This window comes from Sebastes fasciatus, chromosome 20, assembly GCF_043250625.1.
Source record: "Sebastes fasciatus isolate fSebFas1 chromosome 20, fSebFas1.pri, whole genome shotgun sequence".
In the NCBI taxonomy this organism is placed as follows: Eukaryota; Metazoa; Chordata; class Actinopteri; order Perciformes; family Sebastidae; genus Sebastes; species Sebastes fasciatus.
The window spans coordinates 20,478,009-20,494,081 of NC_133814.1; the positions used below are offsets into that span (position 1 = coordinate 20,478,009).

At 39.9% G+C, this 16,073-nt stretch overlaps 1 protein-coding gene and 1 non-coding gene across 2 annotated transcripts; both read right to left on the reverse strand.

Annotated features, from left to right (window-relative positions):
* Nucleotides 1–1,200: 1,200 nt before the first annotated feature.
* polr3e (polymerase (RNA) III (DNA directed) polypeptide E) lies at nt 1,201–15,829 on the reverse strand. The gene is made up of 21 exons (XM_074619499.1): nt 15,671–15,829; nt 13,742–13,847; nt 13,438–13,488; nt 13,241–13,318; nt 13,037–13,152; nt 12,544–12,626; nt 12,202–12,309; nt 11,618–11,667; nt 11,391–11,510; nt 11,178–11,263; nt 11,053–11,097; nt 10,851–10,942; nt 9,527–9,647; nt 9,301–9,382; nt 8,738–8,797; nt 7,859–8,016; nt 7,660–7,721; nt 7,110–7,567; nt 4,332–4,409; nt 3,386–3,508; nt 1,201–3,304 (listed from the first exon to the last, which is right to left on the reverse strand). Exons 2-21 carry the CDS (start codon nt 13,778–13,780, stop codon nt 3,248–3,250), a joined length of 2,067 nt encoding a protein of 688 aa, XP_074475600.1. The 5' UTR covers nt 13,781–13,847; nt 15,671–15,829; the 3' UTR covers nt 1,201–3,247.
* A 137-nt stretch (nt 15,830–15,966) lies between these two features.
* trnal-aag (transfer RNA leucine (anticodon AAG)) lies at nt 15,967–16,048 on the reverse strand. The gene has a single exon. It is a non-coding gene; the product is annotated as a tRNA-Leu (tRNA).
* Nucleotides 16,049–16,073: the final 25 nt, after the last annotated feature.

A 16,073-nucleotide genomic window follows, 5' to 3' on the forward strand; every position in this document is an offset into this window, starting at 1 on the left:
CAACAAAGAAGAATCATTAAGAGTTCAAATTAGAGATGTAACGTCGCTGAGCCCCGAGGGGAAACGGTGTTGCTGAGGCATCTAATCAAAATTATAGCACAAACAATTAAAAATAAGGGAATTTGGGGTTATGTTAATATATGTAACCAGCCTTTTCAACACAATAAGCAGAAATACGGAGGGGGTTAGTAGTAATTTGGAGAAGGTATGAAATTAAATTAATATTGAATAATTAGAGAACATTTAAGGTAAAAGTCTCTTCAGAAAGTGTGAGTAAATATGATGTAAAAGTAATATTTAACAGGATATTAGAGGTTTGTGCTGAAATAGACACTTTTCCTCTGGATTTCAAATAGGCCAAAATCAGATTTGATAAAAGCCTGATTATCTTATTGATCTTTTTTAGTAATAATAATAAAAATAACAGTAAAAATAAGAGTAGGAGGCAATATAGAGATAGAATAAATAAATAAATTAATAAATAAAAAGAATTAAAAAAAAACCTGAGTGAAAGAGTAAGATCTTATTGAAAGAGAAAAGGAGTCAAGGAAAAAAAACAAATAACAAAAAAACATAAATAAGCAGTTTGAGCTGAAGGGAATAAAGACATAATAATAAATAAGTAAATAAACTAATTAATAAATTAATCAACCAGTCAACTAACCATTCAATAAATAATAGCAATGATAGGGTTGTAAAGTAGTAATGTAAATAAATAAAATACAAAATTGTTGTTTAAAAGAACTCATCTGACATTAAAATAAAAAGTTACGCCATTAAATCAACATGAGAAATAAAATACAGAATTTTGTCTTTCATCTCCTAAATCAAAGATTTTTTTCTATATATGGAGACAATTAAATCTGCTTGTTTCATTAGATAATAATAATGCACATAACTGATCTTTAAATTTAATTTATATTCAATTTCACATGAAGCTCCAAACTGTAGTTGTTTTTCATGAGACGATGTTTAGATTTGAACCGAACATGAACAGGCCTTCTTTCTTTATGCATAAGGAACAGTTTGCATCGAACATCATGAATATTAGACTGTAATTGTTTTAAAAAATAAATGAATCACACTGTATAAAATATATAAATGTCACCTCACTAATCTAATCAGGGTCTGACATTTGGAGGTTTCAATCCCGTTAACATCTCACCACTGATGACTTTAATAATGACAAAATACATCAGATACGTTGACATTAACAATGTTTATTGAGCAAAGTAACAAACCAATGAAAAAGAAACACAGCGGTCATTATTTGATGATGCACTACTACATTTTCACTCTTTGAAGGTTCAAAAGTATTTCAATGAGAATCAAAGTATTATTGTTCCTCTTATCCTGTGTGTGTATGAATGAATGGGAGTTTGTCTCGTGAGGCACTTTAGATGGAGGCTCAAGATAGCAGCACAGATGGCGGTCCAGCGTTTGTACCGAACCGTCGACGCATCTGTTTCACTTTGTTCGTACAAATGGATTAAATCCCGACAGATTTATCATCAAAATATGACCCCAAAAAAAGTATTCAAAATTGCATCTTTATTGGCCGTCATCATGAGTCATCAAATGAGTCTCTCTCATAAAGGAAAACCGTTAGAAACTCTATATTCAACCATCAATATCAGCCATTTCAATCCACGTTTTCCTAATTTTTTTTCCTCAGTGCACATTCCACTGAATAATACAGAAATGTGGGGAAAGACACATTGGATGCGACAATTTCCAGGTCCATGATTGCCAAAAATATTAAACGATTTCAGTTGTACAAAGCGAGCGCAACGACTTTCTGCATCACTTTTTTTACTCCCTTTTGTTTCAGGTTTGCTGACTCGTGAATTTGGCAATGTTTCTTTACGTGCCTTCACACGTTTTAATAGAGAGGCCAAGTCCCGCCCCTTCCGGTGGACACCATGGGACCTTATTTCAGAAAAAATATGTACAGTAGTCAACGGAGAGATTCAAACATTTTTTTGATCCTGTTTGAATTGCGCCATGAATCACACATGTCAATTTAAAACATAATTTTGCAAGTCAAGAAAGACGCAGTTTGTTATAAGACTGTGAAAATACGTAATTAGAAAAGACGACACACCCAAAAGTCGCTTAAGTGACGTCTCCCTCGCTGAAGCTACGATGCCTGTGTGTGTCGTACTGGGATCTACTCACACGAACGACAGGTCTCGCTCGTTCTATCTCTTCCCGGCTGAAAAAAGACCAGGAGTCGCTGGATAAAACACAGGTAATCATATCACATCAGGTAAGATAACGTTTCATCTGTGCGTGGAACATAGCTAAGTTAGTTAGTTAGCTAGTGTTGGTGACGTATACTGTGCGAGACGAGGGATGTAGTTCACTGAGCGGTTTCACACAAAACTAAATGATACGACAAACTTTCTTGACTTGAAAAGTTTTCTTTTAAATTGACAAACATATGTGTGATTCATGTCACAATTCAAACAGGATCAAAACATTATTTGTCTCTCCGTTGACTACCTTACATATTTTTTCCGAAATAAGGTCCCATGTTGGTCCAGTGGAAGTGAACTCAGCGTGACTCAGGCTCTCTATTGTAATCTGACTTTAAAGCTCATTTGTGAACTGAAGGTGGAATAAATACTCAGTTTATATTGTTTAAACAAGTCAGATCAAAAATAACTTCTTCAGTTAATGGATGAAAAACAAAATCAGGGTTTCTACCCACAAGGGTTTATTTGATGATACGATAAAGTAAAATGTGTTTTCTCTGGCAAAATTTACAAATCAGGAGTAAAGTGAAAGCACTTTCAGCCACGTTGCTTTCAATAGTAAACGCCATCCTGATCTGGTAAAAGTTTAACTCAAAAATAATCAAACACGAGGTCCAAAAAATCCAAAAACCTACTGATAAACCGTTTTATATATAGATATATATATCTTGCTATTTCTTCATTTTTGTATATTCATATTTTCCCCGTCAGACACTCTTAGTGTGAGTATGTGAGGAGTTTCTATCCTCCGCGCTGCGTCCGAGTGCTCGTGTTAATGTCAGAAATGCTTCAGTTGAAACGAGAAAAACATCATGTTCTGAGCAGAGCGGACAGCTTTTGTCCTCCAATCGCCCGCCCTCAGAGCCGGGCGAGCTGTGATTGTGATTGGCTCTCACCTCTCTGGCTGCCCTCCCACTGGACACCCGGGAGAGGATTTGATTGGCTGACGGTGACCGCAAGGTTGGGGGTGGGGGGGCGGGCTCTCAGCGTCAGGAATGAATCGTTCCCTTTAGGTACCACATCCCCGCGTGGCTGATGCAGCACTCCTGGAACAACAGACGACATGTTAGATCAGTAATTAAATAAATAAAATAAAGGTGGATGTTCAGTCTCATCACTCGTCTCACATTGAGCAGCCGGTCGACGTCCGCCTTCGGGACGTCTCCAAACTCCTGTGCCAGTTTGACTTGTATCGTGTTCCTCCTGACGCGGTAGTTCTTGTTGAAGACGTCATACAGCAGCCGACGTTGCTGAAAGGGGAAAAACACTGAATTCATTTAAGCGAATAGATCGACATTTTGTGAATCACGCTTATTCGCTTTCTCGCCGAGAGTTAGATAACATCAGCACATCTCAGCCAACTGGGAAGACTGGAAATGGGGTAGAAACAGCTAGACTGGCTCAGTCTAAACATAACAACATCCACCTAACAGCACCTCGAAAGTTCACTAATCAACATGTTATATCTCGTTTGTGTGATTGGTACAAAAACCGAAGTGTTCTTTTTGTTTGTTTTTACCTTTATTTAACCAGGAAGTCCGTTGGGATCTCGCAATATCACGCGAGAATCACAGGATCACATCTCACACAAAAATCAATCTCTTCAAGTAATGTGTTTGTGTGCGGCAAGCCAGAGCACGCCCCGATCAGCTTCCTGTGAGGAGCTACTGGCAGCTACGGGCGTGACTTAGGTGTGTGTGGCGTCATGCATCTACTGTTTTAGATCTATGGATATTTGCAGCTAAAATACACTAAATACTACAATAAGTCAACCGTCATTGCCTCCCGTTACACATTTTAAAAAAGAAACCAGAGAGAAAAAACACACTCTGCGCGTAGCTTGGCCTCTTGAACTTTGGCTGTGGCCGACAAACAGAACAGTGTCCTACTTTTCTGCATCTGTGACGCAACTAGCCGATCGCAACACATGCTGCAACACGCTGCGTGTGGTTTCCGAAATGCATGTGAAATTCGGTTCAGTTTGATTCGTGGTTTGTGGTGCGTTTCAGCTGCATGTAGAGTCAAGAAGGATGTTATGAAGCTACTATAAACCTCGTTTCAAAAAGTGTTTACCTTGTCGAATTCCTCTCCAGTCTCCCACAAACCAAACACCTTCTGTTCATCGGGGGCTGCTTTGGTCTGAGCAGGAAACTGAAGTTAGAAGGGAAACAGTAATGTTAGAAATGCATTGGTTGCCAGTTCAAATCCCTAAACCTGCTAAGATAAATCATGCTTTTTCCTCTCATCATGCACCATGGAGGAAAACACACACCAGTAAAGGTTCTCAGCAGTCACAAACTACAAATTTGTGTCTGGACCGGTGTAAGTGTGCTTATTACAAACACAATAAAGCATGCATGTTTATCAAAACTTTCATTCAAGAGTGCAAATGCCACTTTATGCAATAGTTAACAAATGAAAGCATTGTTTTTCCTTCTCTCAGACACTTCATTTGTCTGTTAATGCCCAAAACAAGAATAGGACCAACACTAAGGAGGATTACCATCCAGACCCACCGACTCAAAGCTGATCTCTGTACCGTCACACATCTAAACAATAATGTTCACGGTGACGTAGAAGGCGAATCGCCTGACTCCAGATCTGCCCGTGTTTGTAAACAACAAACCAGCTTATAGTCCCTCGCTGAGGCAGTAATGAGCTTTGCTTTGAGGCCAATAATCTGTTGCATAACGAAGATGGCGTCCGGCCATTCCCTCCCCTACGGTGGTTAAAATCCTCCAACGTCAAGCATACAGACTGAACAAGACCTAATCCAGCACCAGGGCTGGTCCTGGCAGGAGACCTGGCTGCTTAATGAAACAAGATGACAAAGTGGCACGGACCACGCCGCTCCACGCCCTACGAGCAAACGCCACACCAAGTAAAACACGGCTACAAAAACAGTCACAACAGGTTACATCCATCTATATTAAGCCTACAAACAGGGGACAGACCAACACACGGAGGGATCAGGTGGCTGCTGGGACTTCAGTGGAACCTGAGAACCAGGTTTGCGTTGCTTCAGTGCACCTATTGCTTTACAAGCAACAAAGCACTCACAAGCAAAACGACCGTTAAATGCCGTTACTCCATTTGAGAAAGCTGATAGCTGCATTGAACCTGAGAAAAAAAAAACACCTCATTCATCACCCGCAGGCAGCTTTAACTAGACGGGGACCAGAGTAGCAGCAGCAGCTCTTAATCTCAGACTAAAGGTGGAGTAATCTCAGCTCTTCTAAACCTGATGTACAGGTGAAACAGAGGAAGCTCACTTCTGCTTGTTCCTGAGGTATGATGGCCTTTGATCCGAGTCGATTTTAGCAGAAATCAGATTAAGTTTTGAACTACTAATGTTTGGGGACGTGTTTGAAAAACACGCAGTGAAACAAGGGCAAATAAGAGTCATCAAATCATCCTGCATCACAGCCACAGAAATGATACCAAGTATTATAAGGATCGTGTTCAAATCAGTAACAGCTCCGTCAAAAAAAACACAGCTTTCTTCCTCAATTATCGATTCATCTGCCGATTGTTTTATCAATGAATCGCTTAATGTCTATAAAATGTCAGAAAATAGTGAAAAATGGCCATTATAATTTCTCAGAGCACAAAGTGACGTCTACAAATGGCTGGTTTTGTCCAACTAACAGTCATTCAACCTGCAATTATATGTGACAAAAAACGGCAAATCCTCACATTTGAAAAGCTGGAAAACGTTCGAAAAGTTTTTGCTTTAAAAAATTACTGAAATGATTAATCAATTATCAAAATAGTTGCAGGTAAACTAATCCATTAATCAACTAACCATTTCAACTGTAATTGTGATAGAAGATTTTATCCATATTATCTACACCATACAGACGTTGTGGATATAAATCCACAAATTATGTTCTAATTAACTGTTTTTTAATTGAATTTCCCGAAGCCCACGGTGATGTGTTTAAATGTCTTGCTTTTGGACCAACAATCTAAAACCCCAAATATTCCTGTTTACTATGATAGAAGAGTAAGAGAAGCTGAAAATATTCATATTTGAGAGGCCGGAACCTGTGAATTCTTTTTGCATTTTTACGTAAAAAATGACTTCAATTTTATAAAAATCCTCAATCATCTAATCGATTAATCACTAATAACTTATTTGACTGGTTAATGAGCAAGTGTCGATCTGGAAAAAGCTGTTGCTGCCATCGAAGTCGAAAGCAGTATCAACTGTTGTGTGATGTTTTAACGCCTGATAATCCATCAAACTGAATTTCTGGGTTCATATTTCCTCATTTTCTCACCAATAACTTTCGCAACATGCCCACATCAGTGCAGCAGCCCCTTGCAGTGTTTTTTGACTGATGCTGCACTATCGTCAGTCTGTACGCGGCCTTGCAGTGACGAGAGTATGCACACAAATGATACAACAAAGACAAAAGCCGCTTTCACACAGAGACGTAGAAATACTGATGCAAAGAAGATCCGCCGGCGGCCCCCGATGTGTGATTTTAGAAAGCACGCTGGCATCACCGGAGCAAAAGAGGCGTGACGTTTAACACAACAGCGTCTAGTGTGTATGTGTGTGTGTGTTTAGTCGTCAAACAGACGTCGGCTTGGCTCTGCGACTACCTCCGCTGCCGGCGGAACAACTCTGTTCCCTCATTCCGCCTTTGTACCTTTCATACAGAACAGCAAAGCAGAATAACAGCGCAACAATCCCGCCTTAATCAGGCTTTGTAAGGGGCTTGAGATTGAGAGAAGGAAGTAAAATAGAAGCATCCAGCGAGAATGAACTGGAGTTTCACATCCAAAACCTTGTAACTCCTGCGTTTTGATAGTAGAAGATGAAAATCCTCCGTGAATACTCACAGGCACCATTATCTGTTTGCACTGGCAGAGCAGTATGGCATCCTGCAGCATGTGGTCCGAGATGGAGGTGAAGACGCTCCGTCCCACCGGCATGGAGGCCAGGTGGAGGCCGAACAGCCTCTTAAACTCATTCAGCGTCAGTACAAAATGCTTCTTGAAAGTCTTGACCACAAAGTCCTGCAGCTCCACGGACGGCGTGTTGGCGGGACTCCCTCCGTTACCGTTAGTGTGATCGAAGGCCGGGGAGGTGGCACTGGGGTAACCATTGACAGAACCGTTGGGGATGGAGGAGGAGGTGTCCATAGGTTCGTCTTCCCGGTCGCTGACGGGTTCCTGTTTGACGTGGACGCTGCTTCCTGCCCGTCTGGCGTCCAGGTCCTTCTGTAGGGACGGCTGTTTTCCTTGAGCGCGCTCGTGTGCCATCTTTAGACGCTGCTCCCCGCTGACATGGACAGGATCTGGAAAACAACACAGACACCTCAAGTTAAAATCATTCCTGCTGAATGTTGAATTTTCACGGTGGCTGTTAGAAACACAGCTCGGTACTCACCAGGCTGAGGGGAATTCTTTGGCATGAAGTCTTCTTTAGAGAAGTTAAAGACCTTTTCCAACCTTAAAGGAAAGAGATTGGTACAAATTAAAGCAGTCCACAACCCTCAAAGAGCATTTAATAACACTCCCATGATTGACACCGATTCTTCAGGTAAAAAAACAAAAACATTCCTCCTGCTTCTTTGAGTGGAACCTACTTGCTCTGGATGCCAAGCCACAGCATGTGTTGCCTGTGGGCAATGTCTGGCTGTTTCTTAATGAACTCAACATCAGTAGGCAGCAGGAACTCCCAGCCCCGGTTGACTCGAGGAGCGGCCACATGCTCCAGGAACTCCTTCACATCCTCTGGAGGAAGCTGACATTAGACAGGAGGAAGAACTTGTTTAGTTGCGTTTACCTGAATGAACGGAACAACTGCAGCCTCGAGCTGACAGGAAGCAGTTGAGCGTTCAAAGACACTCCTGCTTCAGTGAAGCTGCTCCAGCATCTAAACAACCGTGAAATGCTGTGGCGGCACGGAGCATCTCTAAGGTGAACACGTTTTTGTTTTTGTTGCACACGCACAAAGAGCTCCCTTCAGCCGTGTTAACAAGAATGTGGTTTTGCAATCAAGACAATTAATGCAAATTCATCTCATCCCCACATCACTTGAAGAGGCTAGCTATTGTATCTAGTACCTGCACTATTTCTAGAATAAATCAGAAGGATATATTTGCAAAATAACAAACCAATTCAGTCCAGATCCACTCTAAAAACAAGTGAAATTAAGAAGGTGAAAGCATCACACTTCCACAAACAACTTACTTGCTAATGTGTTGAACACCCAAGAGACTAATTTACCATGAGAGCAGCCTCTGGAGGAGGTGGTGCATATTTTGAGGCCGAGTGCCTCAAACAATTGAAGAGTTTTTGCAATGCTGCGAACATTTCCATGATGGTAAACTTACAACAAATGGTTGCGAACAAAACCTCCATGAAATTAAATTATTTTGGCACAAAGAGGCACACTGTTGGGCCGTCTTCAGCGGTCGTTACCAAGCAGGAAGAGTCAGGCAATTTTGGGATTATGGTCTTACTTTGATGATGGATGTGATCTCCTTTCTCATCACAGAGCGCTCCATAGTGAACCTCCACATCTACAAAAGAAACAAAATGAGTCACTGACTTTAAAACCATGTCGACCAAACACAAAACACATCATCAAGCACTGCACTGTTATTAGGGCTGGGCGATATGACGACATATATCGTCAAATGATATAGAAATCGTTCATATTTTTTCTGTATCGTTTCTGTCGTGATGTCGAAAAACCAGCTTCTGGGCTGTGTTACGGCAATATTTATGTAATTTGGACGACACTTTACATTCCTTCCCTAGGAATGCAATCTAATAAAAATACTCAGTAGTTATCATTTGTCAAGTATTTAATTCACACTGGAGTACACAGATAATAAGCTTTACCACTTGGTTATTTCATATAGACTATTTATTTTTTGAATTACTAGAAAACATGCTATATCTTGATACATATCGTTGTGGAGATATGAATTAACCTATATCTTGATAAAAGATTTTGGCCATATTGCACAGCCTCAACTGTTATTGGTTTAATTTTGGGTAAACAGTGACATCAGCTCACCACAAAGTCCCGGCCACGACAGAGCACTTCAGCAGGGACACCACTGTGAGGACTGCAGGTGTTTTTAGGATATAGAACATCACTGCAGAAAAAAAACAACAACAACATACAGTAGAGTTTAATGTGAGAAATGTCAAATCATAAAGAACACACAATATAGGCTACAGAGTTCATTTTAAACAACACCGTTAATCTGTGTGAAGCTTTCAGTGACATTCTCTCTCACCTCTTGACAACCCAATTGCCCTGAACCAGCAGCGCCACCTGTTGGATGCAGCGCAGCGCTGCGGTTGAGTCGGTGCCAGAGGCGAGCAGGCCCATCAGGTTAGCAAACGGCATCACCTTGACTGAAGACGAGAGGAGACATGGGGAAGGAAATATAAAACATTTCTGAGGAGGACATCAAAACTGAATGCTAGTTATATATGGTGTAAATATGATTGTTGTGAGAAATGTACTAAGAGAAAAACATGGCTAGAAAACTAAAGGTTGTTAAAACTGACAGAGCCACTCAGAGTGCAAACTGAAAACTAGCCTGCTGACAGCATTTCTGTTTTATGGAGGATGGAACCTGCCAAAATCTTAAATAAATAAATAAATAAATTACTTGATAAATAAATAAATATGCCATTGAATGTACCAAAAATAATTTAAAAAATAAATATAGGCATTAATTAATTGATAAAATGTGTCATAAATTTCTATTTCTATTTTAATTGGCTTCTTTATTTATTTATCTTTTTACTAATTCCCCTATCTAGCTACACATCTATTTAATTTTCCCTTTTATTTATTTTATTAACTTTTAAATTTATTTTTGCTTTTATTTTTAATTTATTTTCAAATGTATTTATTCATTATTAAATTGATGTATTTATTTATTTCTGTATGGTTTCCCCCTTTGCATTAACCCCCTTTTTAATCTCTTCTTTATACATTCCTCAATTATTATTATTATTATGATATTATTATTATTAGAAATGCAAAAATACATTTCAAAGTTAATCAAAATAAATAAACAGGAAAACTAAATAGAAGAGTAGACAGATGGGGAATTAATACAAAGGTCAACAAATAAAGAAGCAAATTAAAACAGAAATATCAATTTATGTCACATTTTATCAATTAATTAATGCCTACATTTATTTTCAATATTATTTAGTTTTATTATTTTGGCAGGTTCTGTCCTCCATATTGTTTGGATGCATCCAATAATTCTGTATAAAGTTTTAAAAAACCTCATGTCTGACATTGATACTAATGCTTTGTCGCCCCCGTCTGGCACAAAGAAAAACTGCATGGACTACTTGGACACTGATCTGACATTTAAATAAAAATAATGTATTCACACACATTCATACACCAATGGTAACGGAGCTGCCAAGCAAGGTGCTGGCCCATCGGAAGCAACTTGGGGTTCAGTGTCTCGCTCAAGGACACTTCGACATGCGGACAGGAGGAGCCGGGGATCAAACCGCCAACCTTGTGATTAAGCTCCTGGCTCAGTTTTGTTTAAAAGTGATAAGTTTTGTCTGAAAGTATTGTCCTACCATTCTTCATCAGCGTCTTGACTTGCTCTCCCAGTGGCAGAGTGCGGAGTTGAGCCATGGAGAGCACATTACTGGGACCAACTGGCTTCACACTGACATACAGAAAAACAGTCGAAGAGAAGGAAAAAACGTCAATAAAGCATCTCTGAAACTGCCATCCTGTTTAAATCTCATATTGGATAGAAGTGTGAGGAACACTTACACTTTTTCCTCTGCAACAGGGGGCATCAGCATTGCCAGGTACTCCCTGCAAAAATAAGAGTGAGCATGTAAGCGGTTTCTCGAAAAACCTGGAGATGTATTCAAATGTCATTTGTTGATACTCACTTAGGAGTCTTGACTAGTTCAGAGTTCTCTGAGGCGTCGACTGACTGGCAGAACAGGTACTGCCTTTCATGCTCTGAGCGCCCATCCTGAATTAAAACAACATGACAAAGACAACACTCATGGTGAAAAGATCTACTGACAACAAGTACGAACTCCATTATGGACTCAAAACTAATGGCTTATGACTAGTACCCTAACAATGAGTGCTCCTACCTTGGTACCGTGGTAGTGCAGGTGGACCCAGGGCTCCTCCGCCTGCTTCTTCTGGAGGAACTCGTACGACTGGATCCTCCTCTGCCGAGCCTGCTCCGACTCGGGACGAGCAAACCTCACCTGGAGTGGAAACACATACAGATTTTTTTAGAAATGATGGGCTCACATTGACAAATAAAGTCAGTGTAATCATGAGTTTGTGTGAGTGACTGTGTGCAAGTGTTCACCGTAATGGCCTTGGCGTCCTCCTCAGCTTCGTCCTGGGAGGAATCGCCACCTGCAGACAAAAGACTCTGGTCATACAACAGTCGTCAAAGTTTAAAGCCATTTTTACAAGCCGATAAAAGCATCAAGCGTAATTTTTTCTTAAAAAATACACCAGAATTCTACTTAATAACAAAACGGAGGTAGTCACAGAGCTGAATCAAACTAGACGCCACCACTGTTGTGTAAAGCAAAGCCGGTGTAATGAGGGGTCTTTCCTCTACAGCAGTACTGCAGGATCTCTGTATAAAAAGGGGCTTATGAGAGAGAGTGTCTCTAAGAGAAAGAGTGGAATATGTTGCACATGCTGCCTGCCAATAAATAAATAGTTGTCAATTCATGATACAGCTTTAAAAAAGGCTATACATGTTTTAGATTCTGATGTTACTAGTCATTGTTATATACTGAATTCATTTATCTTAGTTATTGTGTTTGTGAACGACAAGAGAGTTAATTAAAAAGAGTACAAATAAAAAAATATTGCCCCTTCTGTTACTTAAAAATCGATCAACACCAATCTCTCTCTATTTAATTTTGAAAAACACACCTTCATTGGCCGCCTCCCTCTCTCTGGTTTTGGTGTCAGCCTTATCCAGGTAAGAGAAGCTCGGCCTCATCTGGAGGATTCCCGTCAGAGGTGTGACGTGAAGCTCACCTGTTGTCATGAAAAATAAAACAATCAAAAACCCAATTACTTTCTGATTGTGGGTCATATCTTCCATGTAAGCACAGTAAAATTAACGCAGATAAGAAAGGGCAACACTGATAAAGATTCACATGGACTCTGAACATATGAGTGACCTCTGTGTGTTAACAAGCAGCAGCAACGAGATTAAACAAACCAAAACACAAGCACGGTGCTAAAGTGGACTACAGGATCAGATCAGACCTTTGCGAAACACAGCAGCAGCATATCTGGAGGTGTTGGTGGTGGCCTGGATGGAGGAGAAGGACTGTTTATCCATCAATTTCCTGGAGAAGAAGAGTAAGAGAAGAATGCTCAGTCCAGAGACATAACTGGCTAATTATTCAGCTTCATTCACAAAGAAAAGTCTGCCAACACGTATCTAATGTTAAAGGAACAGTTTGGGGATCTTATTTGTGTTCTTGCCAAAAGTTAAATGAGAAGATCGATAGCATGGTATGGAGGACAGAACCTGCCAAAATCTAAAATATATAAATAATATATTCCATTAAATGTAACAAAAATAATATTAAAAATAAATGTAGGCATTAATTAATTGATAAAATGTGACATAAATTGATATTTCTGTTTTAATTTGCTTCTTTATTTATTTACCTTTGTATTGATTCCCTTTTTAACTACTTTTTTAATTTATTTTATTAAGTTGTGTGCAGATGAGCTTTAACAGTAGACGTACGCTGAAAAGGTGTTGGTTTCGTCATACGTCGTGCCGTCCACATTCAGAGCTATCTGCTCTCCTTTGCTGCGACAGTAGTTTGGACTCTGTGTGTCGACGGCCATTTCTAACTCCACCTGTGTTATGGAGTGGTACAAAAAAATACATTACAAACATGTTCTACACTGATGGATGATAAAATAAGAAAAGAGCCCCTTTCTTTACCCTTTGCTGCTTGGGTTTGATCTTCGCTGATAAGTGGTTGACGTCATCATAGGTCATAGTAGATGGTCGGACAGGGTACTGGGTCAGAACAACACAATAGTGAGTGACTCGTGACACTTTGAACATTTTACATCAATCACACTTAAAAGAGTTGAGATAACTTATAGAAACAAAGGGACAACAAAGGAAAATATTACCTGGAGAAGATACAGCTTATCTGCAAGGCTCTTGGCAAGATACACATCGATCTAAAAGAAAGAGAAACATTGATCAAAGCTATTCTCTGAGCTGATAGATCTTCTCATTCGAGCAGCCTTTTCTACAATGTGTGTGATTGTTTGTGATGCTGTTTGTATGTGTGTGCACAAATGGGTTAAATAGTTTTTGGACAACACTGGAGGTCAGTGGAACAGAGGAATAAGCTACACAGGCAGCTATCAGGATAAATTCATCGTGGGTTAAAATATATCCAGTCTTATCCTTTAACTACTGCAAACATACCTCCTCTATAATGGGGTCATCGTCATCCCCGCTGGCCATGTTGATGTGAACAGAGCGAGGAGGGGAGAGGAGATGAAACAGGAGCAGCAGATCTCAAAGATCCAACCTGGAGACAAAGAAACAATAAGTTATAGTAATATATTCCACAGCTACACATCACTGTTGCGAAGTGGCTACACCCAAGCTGGTAATAAAGAAAACAGATGACAGGTAGATAGTAGGGGTGTAAGAAAATATGTGTACACATGAGTATCACAATATCATGTTTCACGATACTGTATTGATTCTCCAATACATAATAATAATATATATATATAATATTCTCCTGCTGCATCGATTTTTATTTAATCTCCTAAATATCCGACAGACACTATTCTGTCTTTTGGAGGTTGTAGCGGGCTCAGTTTTAAAGGTAGAGTGAAGATACTCATCGCATCATATGACTATAAAACCTAAGGAATCCATTGTCACCAACCATGTCATACTGGGAATGACGCTAAATTTGGCGAGGAGAAACTGGCATGGCCATTTTCAAAGGTGTCCCTTGACCTCTGACCTCAAGATATGTGAATGAAAATAGGTTCTATGGGTACCCACGAGTCTCCCCTTTACAGACATGCCCACTTTATGGTAATCCCATGCAGTTTTGGGCATGGGGTCCCTAAACAGACATGGAATTGCATAAATTGGGTATCTGTGGAAAGCTGTAACTCTTGTGGATCCAACTAGTCCAACTGTATTCATATGTAATGATATTAGACCCCATAGTAGCCATTCCACAAAGTGAGTTTTTTCTCTCAGATTTTATACTATGGTGTGTCTTTACACTATGACAGTTTTCCTAAAATTAGATTTGAAAAAAAAAGAAAAATCACAATATATTGTCTAGTCTTAGTAGCTAGTTGGTGCAGTAACAAGAACATTGTGATTCAATGTTAAATCAGGGTTCATAACTATTTTGTTTCAGTGTTTTGGAGATCTGTACTAGAGGGTCTATTTTCAATTAACCCAATACCAGAAAGTTTAACCATGAAAACCCACAAAGTTATCCCCCAGTTAGACCATGATCATGCAGTGTGTGTCAAGTAATGCTATCACTGACACCCACCAGGTAAATCACACATGATGCAAGACAATGCAATCAACATTAAAAGGACTGCTCTTCATGCAAACACTGTGCAACAAACACTACATAAAGCTAACACTTAGAAAAAAGGCAATGTCATAGTGTCATAACACTCATTACAGACAAGTATTCATAAAAATAAGTCACATTAGAGGCTGGGTTAGCTCATGCAGTCAACATGAGTCAGACAATGCAATCAACATTAAAGGGACTGCTCTTCATTTAAACACTGTGCAACAAACAAAACATAAAGCTAACACCTGAAAAAGGTGATTTCATATTGTTATAACACTCATTACAGACAAGAAGTCAGGCTATGTTGGCTCATGCAGTCTGTCAAGTAATGCTATCACTGACCTAAACCAGGTAAACCTCACATGATGCAAGACAATGCAATCAACATTAAAAGGACTGCTCTTCATTCAAACACTGTGCAACAAACAAAACATAAAGCTAACATGTAAAAAATTTCATATTGTTATAACACTCATTACAAGCAAGTATTCACAAAAAGAAGTCAGGCTATGTTAGCTTAAATAGCAAGCTAGCAGCAAATCCTCCGGTCACAGGCCTTCACTACACTGCAGGGTTATTATTATGACATAACAAGTAAACACCTGTAAAAGAAAGCAGTAAAACACTGAACATTTAAAGTCCATGTACACAAACGTAAAGGCAACGACACTAGCTAGTTAGCATGCAGGTGCTAAGTAGCCTAGCCTAGCCTAGCATTAGCAAGTCTAAAATAACAAGTCACATGTTTTGTTTCCTAAAACAACACCCAGAATATGTGTATCTCTCACCTGCACACTTCCAGGCACAGTTCTAGCTATCTCATCCGTGTGTGAGCAGTCTAGATGTGTGGAGGTTTAGGAGGAGTAGTGTCTAACAGCTGAAGTCTGGTACCATCATGTTGACTGAGAGCTCCACACAGAGAGACACGTGGGGAGGAGCTCTGTGTGCCCATAATGCACAGCGAGAACACTATACAGTTATCTCTTCTGACTAGTTTAATTAGCATTTACAGGTGGGATTTCATGCATTTATAAGTCTATTTATAAGTCTATTTATTATGTGAGGTATGGCACCAAAAGGATTCTGGCAGCGGCGGGATTCGAACCCGCGCCTCCGAGGAGACTGGAGCCTTAATCCAGCGCCTTAGACCGCTCGGCCACGCTACCGTGATGTCACCGCCTGGTGGACCAC

Coding starts and splice junctions, on each gene's coding strand:
- polr3e (XM_074619499.1), bottom strand. CDS start 13,780: ATGGCCAGCGGGGATGACGATGACCCCATTATAGAGGAG. Junction 8,798..9,300: donor GTCGTGGCCGGGACTTTGTG/GTGAGCTGATGT, acceptor TTTCTTTTGTAG/ATGTGGAGGTTCACTATGGA. Junction 3,305..3,385: donor ACGTCGACCGGCTGCTCAAT/GTGAGACGAGTG, acceptor CTGTTGTTCCAG/GAGTGCTGCATCAGCCACGC.